General features: G+C 47.9%; 1 protein-coding gene across 1 annotated transcript in view; it reads right to left on the reverse strand.

The window, feature by feature from the left end:
* hecw2a (HECT, C2 and WW domain containing E3 ubiquitin protein ligase 2a) overlaps positions 1-15,090 on the reverse strand; it is a 35,470-nt gene extending 20,380 nt beyond the window's left edge. Inside the window, exons 1-4 of the mRNA XM_070975763.1 lie at positions 14,494-15,090; positions 5,002-5,644; positions 1,452-1,559; positions 1,099-1,193 (exon numbers count right to left, since the gene is read on the reverse strand). Of these exons, the coding sequence (XP_070831864.1) occupies positions 1,099-1,193; positions 1,452-1,559; positions 5,002-5,380 (582 nt within the window). The 5' untranslated portion in view covers positions 5,381-5,644; positions 14,494-15,090. The remainder of the gene's footprint in view (positions 1-1,098; positions 1,194-1,451; positions 1,560-5,001; positions 5,645-14,493) is intronic.
* Between the last annotated feature and the right edge of the window lie 1,242 nt (positions 15,091-16,332).

Raw genomic sequence — 16,332 nt, forward strand, 5'->3', positions numbered from 1 at the left:
ATACCATTCGATATACAACAGCGCCCCCTGCTGCCCAGGTGGTTCAAAAGTTGCAGTCCCACTGAGGTGAATATTTCTAATCTCCAATCGAAAGAGTATCTTACTATAAATAGCTTGGTTTCTGGCTGATAAACGGTCCTTAAAAGGAAAACTGCCTTGTTAATAGAAACAGGACTTGTGTTGGTTGAAACTGTGGAAAACAAATTGTCAACTTTTCTCCATTATAGACTGTGGTGATGTTATTTATATGCTTGCTTCTGCCTCCAGGCTCAAACATCTCCATGCAGTCCATCATCCTGCCCAGATGTTCATAACTGCGGATGGTTTTAGAACTCGTTGATGTTTACTGTATGAGAAAGTTGGGTGGCAGTCAGAAGACTATGGCGCTGCATTCTGTTCATCTATTAAACACTTCTTGGCAAACCACCTGAGCATCTCTCATGCCTTTGGACTATAAATCAAGCTCTCACTGCACCAGGTCCCAAGACTATTTGGTCCTTGAGGATCACCATATCAGTACTGAGACTGGGAAACGTTCTCTAAAATACAAAGCACCACAGGAATGAAACAACCTGCAGAAACAAGACAAACTGATCCCTTTTAATCAATTTAAATCTCTTTCGATAGATGTGTGAATGTAGGTGTTTTATTTGAATTGATGTTATCTCTCATGCTCTTGTCTTTGGTCTGTATTAACTGTAGCACTTAATAATGCTTTATTCTGGGAGTTAGGGGTTAAGGTTATCAAGGGTTAGGGTTATAAAGGACATACAACTTCTTTATTTGCTATCAATAAGAAATATTTAGGAGGTTATTGAAGGAAAACTCAATAAGAGTTAATGGCCAGGTAGTTGTTAAATATGGTCATGCAGAATAAAGCATCAATAAGTACTTAATGATGAATAATAAATGGACAATATGCTGCTGCTATGTATTCTGATAACTGTGCATGAATGCATTGGTTTTCAGCAGGTTATGCACACATCTAGCATACAAACTAATTATAATTCCTTGGTGTCATCTTCACTCCAGATGCCTGGTTTTAAGTGTCATCATTGAGACCCTGAGTGTCTAAATCTCAAACTGATTCACACAGACCAGGACTGCGGGGTTCTTCACGGTGATGCAGGGGGTCGTGGCTCTCAGGGCTCCGCTCACTCCATGGTAGTACTTGAAACAGATCTTGGTCTCGGCTGCAGAGGAAGCAGCAAAGAGTTATGGGATGTGGAGGCGGAGCAAACATCATCTGTCTGCTGATGGCCACAAAAGTGAAACTGATCTGTGGAGAAATGTGACTGTACTGTGGTTTAAATATTTAATACGGTCTTAATTCTGGATCCAAGGTAAATATACTGCATTGATGGAAGAATAATTGTTTCATGAAATCATGTCAGCTCACATTAGCTTTAAACCCTTTCCACCTCTCAGGTCCGGCTGCTTTGGTAACTTACGCTCCATAAAGTAGGGCCCGGGCTCCAGCCTCCAAACGATCTGACCCTTCTGGGTGCCATTCACCCCTCGGTTCTTACAGTCCCAAACGTTTGACGGACTGGTTTCATCTGGTGAAGAGCAGAGCTGTCAGTTAGTGTGTTAATGCTGAGCTTGATGCGAACATCCATGCTGACTCCAAACCAAAGAACGTTAAACTAAACAACAGTTGACAGCGTTCGAGCTCCGGACCCTCGCTCCCGCGACAAAGCTGCATCTGTTCCGTCTTTCAGGGTGTTTAGTCTGCGGACTCTTTCTTCCAAAACACAAACTTTGCCTTTAATCAGTGAAATCCAGTCCCAAAATAGCCCCCCTACAACCTCTAAGCAGAAGGACAAACACCAAACTTCCTCTGAGTTAAAAACAGGGAGGGGGAATTCCGCTGGACGTAGCACTTTCGCACACAGATTAATGAAGCCTGAACTGAGCTGACTGCTGGAGTGTGTGTGTGTGTGTGTGTGTGTGTGTGTGTGTGTGTGTGTGTGTGTGTGTGTGTGTGTGTGTGTGTGTGTGTGTGAAGGGGAGGGCAGGTTGCTTATCATTGAATGTCTGCTTAGTCGAGGAAAGCGGTAGCCCCTCTGGGGTATAAGACCCTGGAGCAGGTAATGAAGTCCTGGCGGCCTTATGATCGATATGAAGTGACCTGACGCCCCGCCTGGCACCAGCAGTTTAACTATCTCTTTCTCCCACACAGCATTCTCACCTCCGAGCAGACGTTTGGAACGTTTTGTCAGCTAATCGGACAGGTGACGTCCTGGAGGTCATCAGAAATGTGACCAATCGCTTGCTAAACGATCATCAACGACGTTCTTTGTGTAAAATAACTGCACGGCGCCCAGAATCTACCACTGTCTGCAGGTCTGTCTGACCTCTCCGAAGTCAAAGACAGCCATTGTTTTCAGAAATCCATTATCCATTACTAACACAATACATCACGCTGAACAGCTCACAGGCTGTAATTTTCCTCTGAGCATCACTGTATTAAACCAATTGTCTGCTGTAAAGAGACAACTTCCATTTTTTTTGCGGATAAAGTTAAGGTACCCATCGCGGCGGGGGAAAGACGAATTGATGGCGCATTGAGAGGCAACAATAACTGATCTCTTCTAAATCATTAATCATGTTACAAGCTGAATGTCTGCAGGAGATGTTTCCAATAAGTGTTTTGAAGCCAGTGGAAACACCAGACATTTAACAGCTCTGGTTTCAATCGAGATAATTAGATCAAATTAAATCGCACTATGGAGCAAAACCAGAACCAGAAAACCTCATTCAAAGTTGACATTTGGACAATTAACTACAAATCCAGTTATGGAACAGAGCCACATGTCTGTCTACCAATATGTCAAGTGGTTAACTCCATGTGTCTCGATGAGGATGGTGAATAAAAGCAAAAATCTAGTCTTGGTGTTTATTTAAAGGTTTACTCAGCTGATATTTAGAGTCTCGAGTGACAAAAAAAATCAAATCAAAGCAACATGTGTGCAGATATCCTGACTTCTTGGCCTGTCGAGCTCATAGCTGCATAATAAACAGTGGACGAGTCGCCGTGACGTCACTCATTCACAGCTTCGGCCACTCTGAAGCTTCAAGTTTAGCCTTTTGGCGGTCGCCATGTTGTGACCATATTTGGACGAGAGGGTGGAGCTGAGGAGGATCTGCATTGCTACGCCTCGACCCTGATTGGATCTGACTGAGAACCAGGGGACACGCCATGTTCGCGACTTGTCAATCACAAGGTGGCTACGCCCTAAAGCCCGCCCTGCTTTATCTCCTGTTTTGCTCTAAATGGGACCAGAACAACTGAAGAAGACGGTTTAAGGCACTTCAGCACCGGCTGCGTCCACTTATTATACTGGTCGAGCTCCATTAATGCAGCATAATTTGGTTTGACCCTCTCTGCCTTCCAGTAAAAACATTTAGCTTTAGTCTCAAAGCCCAGACATGACATCAACCCAGCTCCTTGTGACGAGCAAACTGACCTTTAAGTGTAAAATTAGCGGAGTGCCCTTTAAATATCTCTGTTTTTTGTGGCCTTTAACGAACACCATTTCCACTGAGTGCATCAACAGCAAAACAAACAAACTTTTAAAGCAAAGTCTGCAGCCATTTCTCATTTGTCTTAATGAACAGTTCACCACAGGAACATGCTTATTTCTCTCAGGAAGACAGTGAATGAGAGGCTGCTTCCTGCTGCAGAGGCCAGTGGAACAGAGGCGATGTGAGCAAAACTGTGTGGAATCCACAGATTCTTAATAACGAATGTGCTGCTTGTACACTACTGCTCCTGTATTACTTTTCACCACGATGGACAGATCCGCCTGACAGCTCGAGCATGATAGCCTTCCTTAGCACACAGGTCAATGCGCTTCCTCCCTGTCAAATTCCTGTCTCTAAGCAGGATTGGCATACATTATTGGAGACCACCCCGCTCGCCCCGGAGAAGCGAGCGCTTTGTGATGCTGCGTATGTTATTGTACACCGAGGCAGAGCTGTTCCATGTTGAGTCAGCCTGCAGTCCTGCGTAGCGTCTCAGCAGCTCCTGTTGCAGTATTGACTCAGAGCTGGAGGCTCCTGCACAAGACTCTACCTGGCTATTCTCAGCTCCCACAAACAAAACACTTGGATCAGCCAAAAAGCTTTGAGGACAGGTAGGGTCAAGGCAGCCCCGGTCCCGGATGCCTGCAGGTTTCTGAAATAGTTCAGCAAAAAGATGTGGGGGAACAGCACACGTAACGCTTTGAAAGCAGACTGAGGAAATCATTCACGCTGTGATCTGGATGTGCAAAAAACAGGCCGATCATCATATGAGCTGCTAACAATCAGACCTGCTGACGGTCACGACAGAACATGAAATCTTTTGGTCTTGAGTCCAGAATGGTGGCCTAGACAGCGTCCGATATTTCAGCACGAATTCTCACTTTGCTGCTGTGACTCACGTCTGCAAACTGACCAATGGCACTGCGGCATGAAGCAGTTTTTCACAGCAGACGTTCAGACGTGACAAATCACAGGTGTAAATAATAAAATTCCTGGGGGCTGAATTCCATTTAGCTGCTTCAGTTTCAGGGTCCCGGCATTGTTCATGCCGGCTCGCTGTCATAACTCACTGGGAACAGAACGGAGCCATCGATAATGTGCTTTTCCTCTCTGACACAGAACACGCTGGACGATGAGACGCGGTTCGAACCGGTTTGAAACCTGCAAAACTGCTGTTACCGCAAACGTTCAAGTCTCCAGTTCTGACCTATTAAAACCAGAGCATTAAAAAATTATCAGCACAGCAACAGGCGGGCCTCGCACAGCTGCACACTCTGCATATTTATTATTAGGACTATGCATGGATTCCAGTTATGCAATGAGCACTATCAACACAGCTTTGACAGAAACCTGCAAAGCATTCAGACCGAAAGAGCTTCATCTGGACTTTATGAAGACTTGTGTCTTGAGACTTGTCTTGACCCAGAAAAGCAGCTCTATGAGCAACTACAAGTGTAAAAATCATCATCTCACCAATGTGGTACAGCCCGATCCAGTCGGTGGCATCCACTTCCTCCTTGATGTCCCAGGATATGACGAGGTTCTGGCCTCGGTTCAGCGTGTACTCCAGAGTGGATGCCGTCAGCGAGGACCGGCTCTGGGAAGTCACCAGGTCCGTGTCGCTGTTAGCCCGCGGGAGCCCGATAGGACTGCTGACGACGGAGACGGTGTCGACGGCAGCGCCGCCCCTCTCCGCCAGGGTTCGCAGGTTCTCCGGGCTGAGGGTGTGCCGCAGGTGGGGGCTGCGCCTTCGTGGAGCTGACAGGTGTTCACGGCCCCCCACTGCGAGGTTGGGCGGATTGTGGGAGCGCGTCCTGGGCGGTAGGACGGCCGTGGCGAGGGAGGGACGCATGTTGCACGACTGGTAAAGAGACAGTTGACGAGCAGGAGCTTCTGAGGGACCGGGCCGGTCGTCAAAGTGATTTTACGGATTTATCCCTGCTGAGTCATAAATCCTCAGGTTTGAACAGTGAGCGCTGGTTTGAAGAGGCTGTTACGCCTGGAAACATATGGGAGCTTTAGAAATGACGTGCTGATTCCTTCCCATCACCGGCCCCTTGGTCCAACTGTCAGAATATCGCCGCTCTCATTTCATGTCATCAAAGGTACTGGAAACCTAAAGATGGGGAAGAGAGACGGGAGAAAACTGTGAACCACAAAACTGCTCTCGCACAACAAAAGCAATGATTGCACGTCGCAACCGACAAATGACTGAACAAGCGTTCATCACTGGGGGTTTGTTGGCGTCGAAGAAGCTCACCAACACAAACAACCCAGCAGAACCACTTCATGAGCACAACTCCTTCAATCTGTATTAAACATTTTGGGTTGTTTTTTATCAGTTTATTGGTTATTAGCGCACTTCGCTCAATGATTAATGAAACACTTAATGAGAACGTAAACGTCCTTCTTGGTGCTACAAACACATCGTCCCTCTTTGGAGAAATGATCTAATTTGAAATCCATTATCTCTACGTGACCATTGGAGAAAGAAATCTTTAAATCATCCCAACAGCCCTCACTCTCACACACACACACACACACACACACACACACACACACACACACACACACACACACACACACACACACACACACACAGGCAGCTGTATCTGCCTCCCAGGGAGCTCTTCAATCAGCAAATGCCAGTTTTGGGAGCCGTCTGGAGAGCGCTGTTTGAGTCTCCACCACAGCCATTTTGTTTTTAAAGGAAGGATGACATGTGACTTGAGAATCTAGCCAAAGGCAGCTGGTTTCAGACGGGCTGAGGAGCAGAGACGGAGAACAGCTTTGGTAATATTCAGCTAATATGAGCCTGGTGCAGTCATGTGAGCTGCAGTCTGAGCTAAGCTCTGATATCTTTGGCATTTTGAGAGAGAGTATTCGGTGACGCTTCCTCTGCAGGCCTCAGAGTGGTCTGCGCTGTATGCATCGCTGTGTTTAATAAAAACATTTGGATTGTGAGGTTAATACGCTTCAAATAAGCACAAGTGAAAGCCCACAGGCTAGAGGTCACTCCAGTTCAAATAGCTGAACGTCAACGGTCGCTGACAGCTGATGCTCCACATGATATTCTGACGTTAAAGGAACAGTGCGACAATTTAGGGAAATGTGCTTTTTTGTTTTCTTGTTTGGAGTTAAGTGAACAGATCAATACTGCTCTCAAAGCTGTACGTGAATATGAGCTAACACCAGCAGCCGCATAGCATAGCTTAGCAGAAAGACTGGAAACAGGGGGGAACAGCTAGCCTGTCTCTGTCCAAAATTAGAAAAACGATCCAGGACCTCTTTTATTTAATCTGTACAAAACCTAAATGTTAAAATGACTGTGGCTGGGAGAGGGAACTGTTCTTTAACTCTACAAGCCCTGATTTTGTTTAGATTTGGGTAAATTGGCACCATTAAAAGCATGCCGAACTAGCTATTATCAGCTCCTGTTAGCAGTGCACCCACAGAGGTACATACAAATATCACTACGTTACTCTGAAACTGAGGGAAACTTAAAAATGTGACGTTTCTCTGGCAAGTTCTGGTGTTCGGAGGAGCAGCTTTCTTCTATGATTTCTTGGCAGATTTACGGATGTTTTTTGTGTCCTCGTAAAGCGTTCGTCACGCTCTGTACTGGCTGCGTGTTGAGTTTTGGATGAGTTACGGCTCCAGAAAGGAGCGCCATCTTTGACGCATGCAGCAGTCGTGCGCTGAGGGTTTTAAAAAGTGCCTTAATTGTCTCCGTAGTCTGAGCGCTAAAGCCGCCGCTGCTGCAACTGTTGGTAAGCGAGCCAAACAGCCATAAGCAACCTCCCGTCCATCTGCCCTTTCACCTCGCTCTCTGCCTCTGGTCTCTCCCTCGATTCTCGGTTTGAAGCCCTGCTTTAATTTGCGCTTTGGGCCTCATTTCTCTCCTTTTCTTTGTTAATATGCTTCCCTCCACTGCACCCACTAACAGCTCTCTGTGCATCATCTATCAAAGTGACAAAATGTGCAAAATTGAGGCTGGCGTGAACGCTTCACTGTGGGTAAAAACCACAAGCAGCTGCTGTTGTGGATGTCTCCTCTAGTCATATCATCCGTTTTCAATCTCTACCTCTGCTCTTTCTTCACAGTCTGATTTGTAATTATCTTCCACAAAAGGTAGATTCTGCATGAGCATGACTGGAAATTCCTCACCATGCAAAGACAGGAAGGTGTGATTCATCTGCAGTAACTTAAAGATATTGTCCAGCATGCTGTATTTATCCTCTCCTGAGCTGCTGAATCAATCCACTTTGCATTTTGAACTGGCCGAACAGACATGAGCTGATGTGGATCGGCTGCATTTCCAAATAACCCGGGCCTGATATTGAAATAAGATCTGCTGCATCTGACATGGGGAAAGCCTGGACGCTCCTGACTCGACAAGATTACCATAGCGCTGCTCCGTCACACACACGCACACACACACACACACACACACATGCCGCATACAGGGATTTATGGCAGAATAAAACCTTCATCACAGGAATACGTAAATCCTGCTCACGTGTGCTCGTGGCCTGACGCACAGTCATGCAGGGTGGGGCCGTTTCCATAAACAAGCAGAAGAAGAAACAAAAATAAGTGTATATGTAACTGCTGGGCTGTTATGTAAGTGTTCCTGTGGTCCGAGCATCCCCCCCCCATGTTCGCCAGGCATTGTCTAACCCTGATGTGGAGTGGGAGACGCCGAAGCTGCGCTCAGAGCAGAGGGGATGAGGAGTCTGTCTACCAGTGAACAGCACAGGCCGAATCGTGACCTCAGGAGAGGGCACCGAACAATCTGGACTCGCTCCAGTGCTTTTTCCTCTAAAAGACCGCCGGTCCCCATTCTAATCCCAATTCGCCCGCTCTGCACAGCTCTGACCTGACCTGGGATTAGCCATTGATTCTCAGGAAACGGACGCAGATAAACAAGGTGTTATATGAGCGCCTGAAAACGCAGCTCTCTGGGATGATGTTAAATTTGACTCCTGTCTCGCAAAGCCAGTCATCTGAGCGCTGCTCTGTTATTAGGCACCAAACACTGTGCAGGCTGCACCACTGTGCTGTGAATACTAAGAGGAAACACATCTGCAGCGGCCGACCTGACGGAGCGCGGCACAGTGTGCTGGACTGTTGTTTCCTTATATCTTGTCAGAGAGCGTTTCTTCCTGAACTCGAGGGCGGAGAGGACTTCCAGGTTTTTGGGAATTACAGCGACGCCGCTCTGCGTGACAGCTCTGTGTTTTCTCAGTGCAGAGGCTGGAGAAGTCCTGCACATACTGCAGCAGCATGTGTTTGTTTCAACGTGTCTTTTACCTCCAGAGTCAATGAATCTGGAGTTGATCTGCAGAACATGAGCCACCCTGTTCAATCACTTACACCATCCTGCTGCAGGAAATACTCACCAGAGCAGCAACTGTGTATTAATCTGTGGCTCTAAATACGCAGAGAGTAAATACAGACCCTGGTTACAGAAAGTCTGAAGTGAACAGAATCAATCATTTCTGTTTGTGTTCACTGACAGCAGGTTTCTGAAGTGTCTCTGAGTCCATGTGTTCACCTCCTTCATCCAATCATGTGTTCACAAGGTGGTGAAGCTCGCTCCATCTTCGCTCGTGAACGACTGAGCCTTTCCAGGATGCCCCTTTCATACCCAATCACGACCCTCACACCTGTTACCAATGAGCCTGTTTACCTGTGGAGTGATCTACACAGGTGTTGAAAAACATTAAATATATTGACTTTCAGGTGAGTTTATGTTGAAAAGAATCCACAAATGATCACAATCTTTAGAGTAGGGGTTGTTTTTACCAACAAATGAATGATTTCCTCCTGTTTTGAGTAAAGTTTGCTAAAAAGAAAAGCAAAGACGGACGTCTTAAGAGCTACTGATTCAGGTTATTCCATTTTTTTTGGTTTTAGTTTTTGGCAACAAAAGAATTGAATGTTTATTTCATTTGGGGCTGTCTGCTGTTCAAAATTAAGCACAAATTCGAGTTCCGTCCATTTCGTGCACCTTTACACTTCTACTCCAAAACATTTCAGAGGCAGCACGTAAAAGTCCAAATTTGGTGATTCTGAGTGTTTCTGACAAACTGAAGGATCGAGCTGAGAAAATTCTTCTTCTTCTTAAACTAAACTGTTTAAAAAGCCTCTTGGATTAGCTGGAAAATGCTTCGTCACAAAGCTGAAGGCAGGGCTGCTTTTTCTGAGATCGTGGAAAGTTGATTTTTCAGACTTCTGTTGCTGTCGTGGAGCGTTTCAGCATTTCTAATCATTGGTTTCAGCCTTTGTTGAACTGGATCTGCTCTGAACTGTAGGTGCTGTGATGACAGTAAAGGGATTCCTCCTCCTCCTCCTCCTCTCCCTCGCTTTGTCTTCGCCTCTTTGGCTTTGTGTGTGTGTGTGTGTGTGTGTGTGTGTGTGTGTGTGTGTGTGTGTGTGTGTGTGTCGGTTGGTGTCAGCAAGGAACCCCTTTGTGCCCCCGTGGAGGTGACTGCTGCACTTTACTGCCTGACAGAACGGGCACCTTGGGGATCTGGCACGCACACACGCATGCATGCACACACATGCACGCACACACACACACACACACACGCCCTGGCACTGAGGTCTTGCTGGGCCTCATTGACACTTAAAGTTAAGAACAAAAACGCACAACTAGCACAAAAAAGCATTACACGCTAAAGCAAATGCAAAAGCGCACACACACACACACACACACACACACACACACACACACACACACACACACACACACACACACACACACACACACACCCTCTAATCCCTGCTCATACCAACAGTATTTCTGACTCAGAGGACGAAAATACTTTCTCTTGACGAACTCCGTCCTCACTGGAAAGGTGGGTGAAGCCCGAGCGTCGGCCTCACTGCGGCTCTGAGTCACTGTGAGAGGACGCAGGCCGCAGGGTCGGTGCCAGAGCGTTCCCACTTCCCAGAAAGACGTGCAGCCCTGTCCCGCTCTGGGTATTTCTCTAAACACATCGCCCTGGGTGGACAAGTCTGCGATGACTCACTCCTCGGGAGGTATCCCCCCATGACAGGCCTCGGCGAGCCGAAAATGGCATTTAGGCCGCAGGACTGATTGATAACGGCTGCGAGTTTAGAACACCGACCTCTCTATAAATGGGAGCGCGGGTTGTGTACGATTTATAAAAGGTACAAAATCTGCAAACAGACACGGACAAAAGTATGCGGACGGATGTGCTGGAGGCATCCTGAGCAGAATATTCCACCCACATTGCAGAAGCAGTCATATGTAGAGCAAAGACTGAGGGCTCACTCACTACAAATTGAGATGCAGCAAACCCACATTTTTTACAGTGGAGGCCACAGGCTGAATTTGAGGGGAAGGGTCTATAAAATGATGCACAACACATGCAGAATATTTCCATCTGATGGACTGATGCAGCCAGAAAAAACGTGGGGAATATTTGATTTCCTAGTAAAATCATATCGCTTCAACAGAGAGCGAGAACACGCAGATAAAAGATCTACATCAGACAGCGCAGAAGAGGACGAGTCCAACAACCTTGAAACGACGTAAAGGGGTTAACGATGGATTAATAATGACGGTGACATCACTGCAGCGTGACACCAGCCACCATATATAAAGATGGAGGACGCGTCTCCACTTCCTCCCACTCTGAAATATGGGTGCCGCCATCTTGGTGACATCATCTGCAGCGGTGAGCGGGGGCGGAGCCGTGGTATCGAGGCGTCATCGTGGGTCAAGTCAATCGTTTTTCCCACCGGGTTTAGATAAAGCCGCGCCCGCTTGACTCCTCTGGAGAAACGTCTGAATCAAGCGCTGAGGCTGGTTTAAAGGACGCTGTCTGCGTTTCCTGCAGCTGGTTTGTGAAACAAACAGCCAGCGGTGGTGCTGATTGGGCAGACTGAGAGTTTCCAGGTAAACACACACCTCTTGGGCTGATGCATGGCGGGCTGCCCCCTCCACGGGAACCTCTCTACCAGGACCCAGCTCCAGCTTGCATACCCTCATCTTCCCCGCTCTAAAAAACACGTAACGTCAGTCCTGGCTATCGTTTTTTTTTTAACCTCTGTGGAGGGTCCCGCGGCGGCGGCGGCGGCGGTGGCGGCCCACCCTCTCTGCCCACAGACCCAGCTGTGATAGCTGAAGAGGCGAACGTGTTTACCTGGGAAAGTACGGCTCACAATCTGCTGAGTCAGCGCCGGCGGCGGCTGTTTGTTTTACAAACCCAACGGCAAGAAAAACAGACGGAGGCAGAGAAAAACAGCCTCCGTGCTGTGAACTCACAGAGCTTCAGAGTTAACGCGTCTCAAAACTCTGAAACACGCAGGAATTTAATCTCTGGAGGAGGACGCTGTCAGTTAGCTGTCAGTCACGATGCTACAGGCCCCGTTTATAGCATCACATAACACATTAAAACCAAACTACGTAGAATGAACTCTCGGACAAAACGACCTAAAATGACAGAAAACATCTTTGAGAAAAACTGATTGGACACATGTGCCATCTGCTAACATAGAGGGGGCGGGGCTTATGGCATATGCTGCTGCCAGCCACCAGGGGGCGTTGAAGGTGATTTGGCTTCGCTTTATGGGAGCTGTCACATCGTCCATCTCTACATTCAGTCACTGATGCGGACGTTTACATTCGTACTTGTATCCTGGTTATGATCCAGTTCTTGGAGAACACGTGTCATATCCTGGTTTAAGAGACCTGGAAAAGCCCTTATCCCAGTTTGGACAATCCTGGACATGCTAGCTGCAGTGCTCCAATAGAAACCAGGATTCTGTGACACGTAAACACACCTGATCCAGGTTTATTCTTGGTGCAGAGTGCAGAGACTGACACACCAATGATCAGAAACTTGGACACGTTAATCAATAAGCAGCATTTTCATGGTCCTTGTAAACATCCCGAATCAGAGCAAAACCACAAATTCAACGTCAGCTTTTGGTGCTTGACATTTTCCAATAATTGCTGCTACATTTCAGCAGGTATCAATACAGTATTGAAGTCCGATACCCCGCGGCCCGTTTTGGATATGAGATATGGAACGCGGGGGCAGATTTAGTGTGAGGATCTCTCGCCGAGCGTGTGCCTGACTGAGCTCGGCCTCAGCTCGAACGCGTCAGACTGATCAAAACACGTGTTGATCGACGCGAACGCGGCCGAATTCCATTTAGCTGCTTCAGCTTCAGGGTCGGTCAAATGGAACAGAGCCATTGTTGACGGTTAACCTGCCGTTTGTCTGCTCAAAATGCCTGCAGTGGAAGAGGCCTGCTGGAAGGCCGCGCACTCCCACACAGCTGCTTTCAACACCTCTACGCCAAACTCTGTAATAATAAGAATAATACGAAGGTCAGCCGTGCTGCTCCAACAGGTGAAGCTACAAAGGGACTGATGAGTTCACACCTCCACCCTCCTGAAGGTCTCATCAGGCAAAATAAAACCTGCGTGGGTGGACGAGCGACTTCAGCAGATCACAACATCTTTAAAACTTCCTGTTTTATAATTTGATTTTGATCTTTTTTTTTAAATTCTCCTTCTCTGTTACCTTCGATGTGTCTTTTATGTCTTTAATGACGTGCAGCGAGGCTGATTCGAACCCATCTGCCTTCACTGTGAAACACTTTGGGTCAACTTGCTGTTATTTTTAAGTGTGCTATATAAATAAACTGACTTGATTTGACTTGACTTAAAAGGGACAGCTCTGCAGAGGTGTGAACAAGCGGCCGTGACGATCCCTCAGCAGGCAAGCGTCTCCTGAAGTCGGCCTCGGGTCGGCCGGAGGACGGCTGGTCTTCACGAGGAGAGCCCGCGATGGCTCGACCCCTCGCCCCGCTTTAATCCTCCTCTGTGATCGCTTCAGCACGGGCTCGCTGCTGCAGTGGTGGAGCAGGCGAAGGATGCTGCTGTCATTACAAGGTGTGAACCTGCTTTGAAAGGGTGCAGCACATTCACTCCTCAGTGTGGGCTGTCACTCTATATCACAAGGAGTCCCTTAAATCAGGGGTGTAGCAGGTAGTTGTGGGCCCTGCACAGCAGCTCTTCACCTGAATTTACTCATCAGACACTTATTTCTCAGGTTCTGTCAGAGCGAACGCTCAGCTCAACTCAGCTTTGTCGAATTCTGTCAAGTGAGTAAATTTGTTGTTTTTGTGATGATCTGCAGGGTCAGACGTGGATTTCTGCTTGTTCCGGCTGCTCTCAGGTGACGGATCTGCTCATCATATTTTTGGAAATGTTTGCAGTTTTCCAGCAAAGATCACAGCTGGGAAACTCCCAGAGGTGCATTTAGAGAAGAGGCTACAGGCCCGTGTGATTAGATCACAGCAGCAAATCTCATTTCTGACCACAAAATGATGTTAGAACACAAAAACACGCCAGTGGGCTCTAAAGTGTGAGCTCAGTGATAAGCGTCCATGGACGTAAACACGGACCACGCTCTGCACTGCCTCAACACCTCAGAGCAGAGAGGGACGTGAAGGTAACCCCCGCTTATGGCACACTCACGTCAGCAAAATCACGTTACATAACAACCTGTGTCCAACTTTAATCATTCCAAGTCACCGCGCGCGCTGCCGAGGCCGCGCACGGCCGCTTTGCGCACATGACTGAGCAGGCCATATAGGGACCGCACTGGCGGAATGTGCAGGTGTCATCGCTCGCTATTGGATTACTGTGGGAATTCCCTACGTCATTTTCTTTTCATGCATCTCTTCCACAAGACGCACGCATGAAACCAAAATCCATCAGTTACCCCCCCCCCCCCCCCCGTGCAAAACCTCTACAGAAGCAGAACACGACACGCATAAGGCGACGCTGCGGTTGTTAAATGACACATTCAGCCGCTTTCAGCATCATCTTCGTCATCATCATCATTATCAGCATCGCTACTGGAAGCCATGAACACCTACACGGTCCCTCCGCTCCTGGCGGCGCGCTGGGCTTACCTTTGGCGCAGAGGTGCGGGATGGAGGAGACGGTGTCCGGGTGATGCCAGCGCTGCCACCAGCACCCGCTCGGTGGTTTCTGCGCGGGGGTATCACGGTTTAGCTCGTTATCCCTGCAGTCTAAATGAGGAGAGACGGGCGGGGTGCCCCCACCCTCACCCCTCCCTCTCAGATCCCGAGCCAGAGCAGATTTGGGCTCGGAGTCACGTACCGAGACGGTATCCCTCTGAAGCTGCGGCGCTGCAGAGACACCTCGGCCCTCTTCGGTGGCGGCGTCCAGAGGTGTGCGCATAAAGTCCACCAGCACGGCCCTGCACTCTGTCCGCACAGGAGGCTGCCGCTGCCGCTGCCGCTGTGGACTTCAGGCGCGCGGATCGCACATGCGGCGCATCCTTAGTCCACCTCTCTGCATCGCAATGCGCTGCAGTCAGAGCCGACGTCCTCCCACCAGTCCAGCTGCACAAAATCTGACTGTGCAGCGCGTGAAACCGCTGCCAGTCCGGAAAAAAGACAGAACCGTAACCTGCCGGAGGATGGCGTAATGTTTGGAGATTTGCAGCTCTCCTTGCTGGGGGGCGCGGAGGGATTTGCTCAGGACTGTAGTGCCTCCTGAGAAGTAGTTTTAGCTGTTGATAACATATATACTCACTGCATGTTAATGTGGGAGAAGAGGGTGGGCGGGGGGAGAGAGAGAGAGAGAGAGAGAGAGAGAGAGAGAGAGAGAACCTGTGGAACAACTGCACATACATCCAAATACAACTTTATATTTGAAATCTACTGCATTTAGATTTGATCTTAATATTAAAAAGTGCACAAAGTGGTTAAAGTACTTCAATCCAAATCCAACATTAAAATGCTGCTTATGCACATCAATTATAATAATGCAATGATGTCATACGTTAATATGTCACTCACAGTGGTCCTTTCTGCATAATGACTGCTCTGCTTATACTTTATTTACTGAAGTTCTGAATGCAGGGAGTATTTCTACTTTTACCCAAAATCATCTGAATAGTGGAAACGCTGTACGTGTAAATGTACCTGCAGACAACATGTGGCATTAATGACAGTGGTCTTCAATCAATGCCTGTTAGTTTTATGCCAATTGTGCCAAATTAGGGCCCCGGGGATTCCTGTTCAGCACTGCCCACCGCGGAGAAACGCTGCATCTGCATAAACACATTAAGCAAACATGAGGAGAGAGTCCACATGTATTCATTCAGCCGTGTTGACGCCTCACACTTTGCGCTGTCGCAGACTGTGCAGGCAGTCAGGTGTCGGCAGGGAAACGCTGCCCCCCGGTGGCCGCTCCGCAGAGGTGCAGCTGCAGTGAACGCTGCCTGAAGGTGAACTGAACGGTCAGGCGGGGGCAGAGGTGGAAGGTCTGCAGCAATTCCGATTAAACAACCTGTTAGCTGAACAGTGTTATTTCTGCAGCCTGAACTACCACAACCCCCTCAGCTGACATTCAGTGACCACTTTTTTGACCACCAGGAGACAGAAAGACAGCAGATGTTTGTCTGATCACGTGCTTAACATCATTTTAAATCACGTGATGTCCTTGTAATACTTAATGCATCTTGAAAGTAACAAAAAACACTTCATGATTAATTCATGCACACAAAACAAACTGCGTCTGGTGAGTAAACCTGATTAAATCCCACCTGTTTAAAGACTTCATGTAGTAATAAAGTACTTTAAATCAGTCAGCGTGTACTCATGATAAATTAACATTAAAGCTCCTCCACCTGTGCTGCACTTCCACAGGTGTTTCCACCTCCTGAGTCCAATTACACCTCGAGAGTACAGTGTTTGATTGACAGCTCCCTCCTTCTCCCG

This window comes from Chaetodon trifascialis, chromosome 12 (genome assembly GCF_039877785.1).
Source record: "Chaetodon trifascialis isolate fChaTrf1 chromosome 12, fChaTrf1.hap1, whole genome shotgun sequence".
NCBI lineage: Eukaryota > Metazoa > Chordata > Actinopteri > Chaetodontiformes > Chaetodontidae > Chaetodon > Chaetodon trifascialis.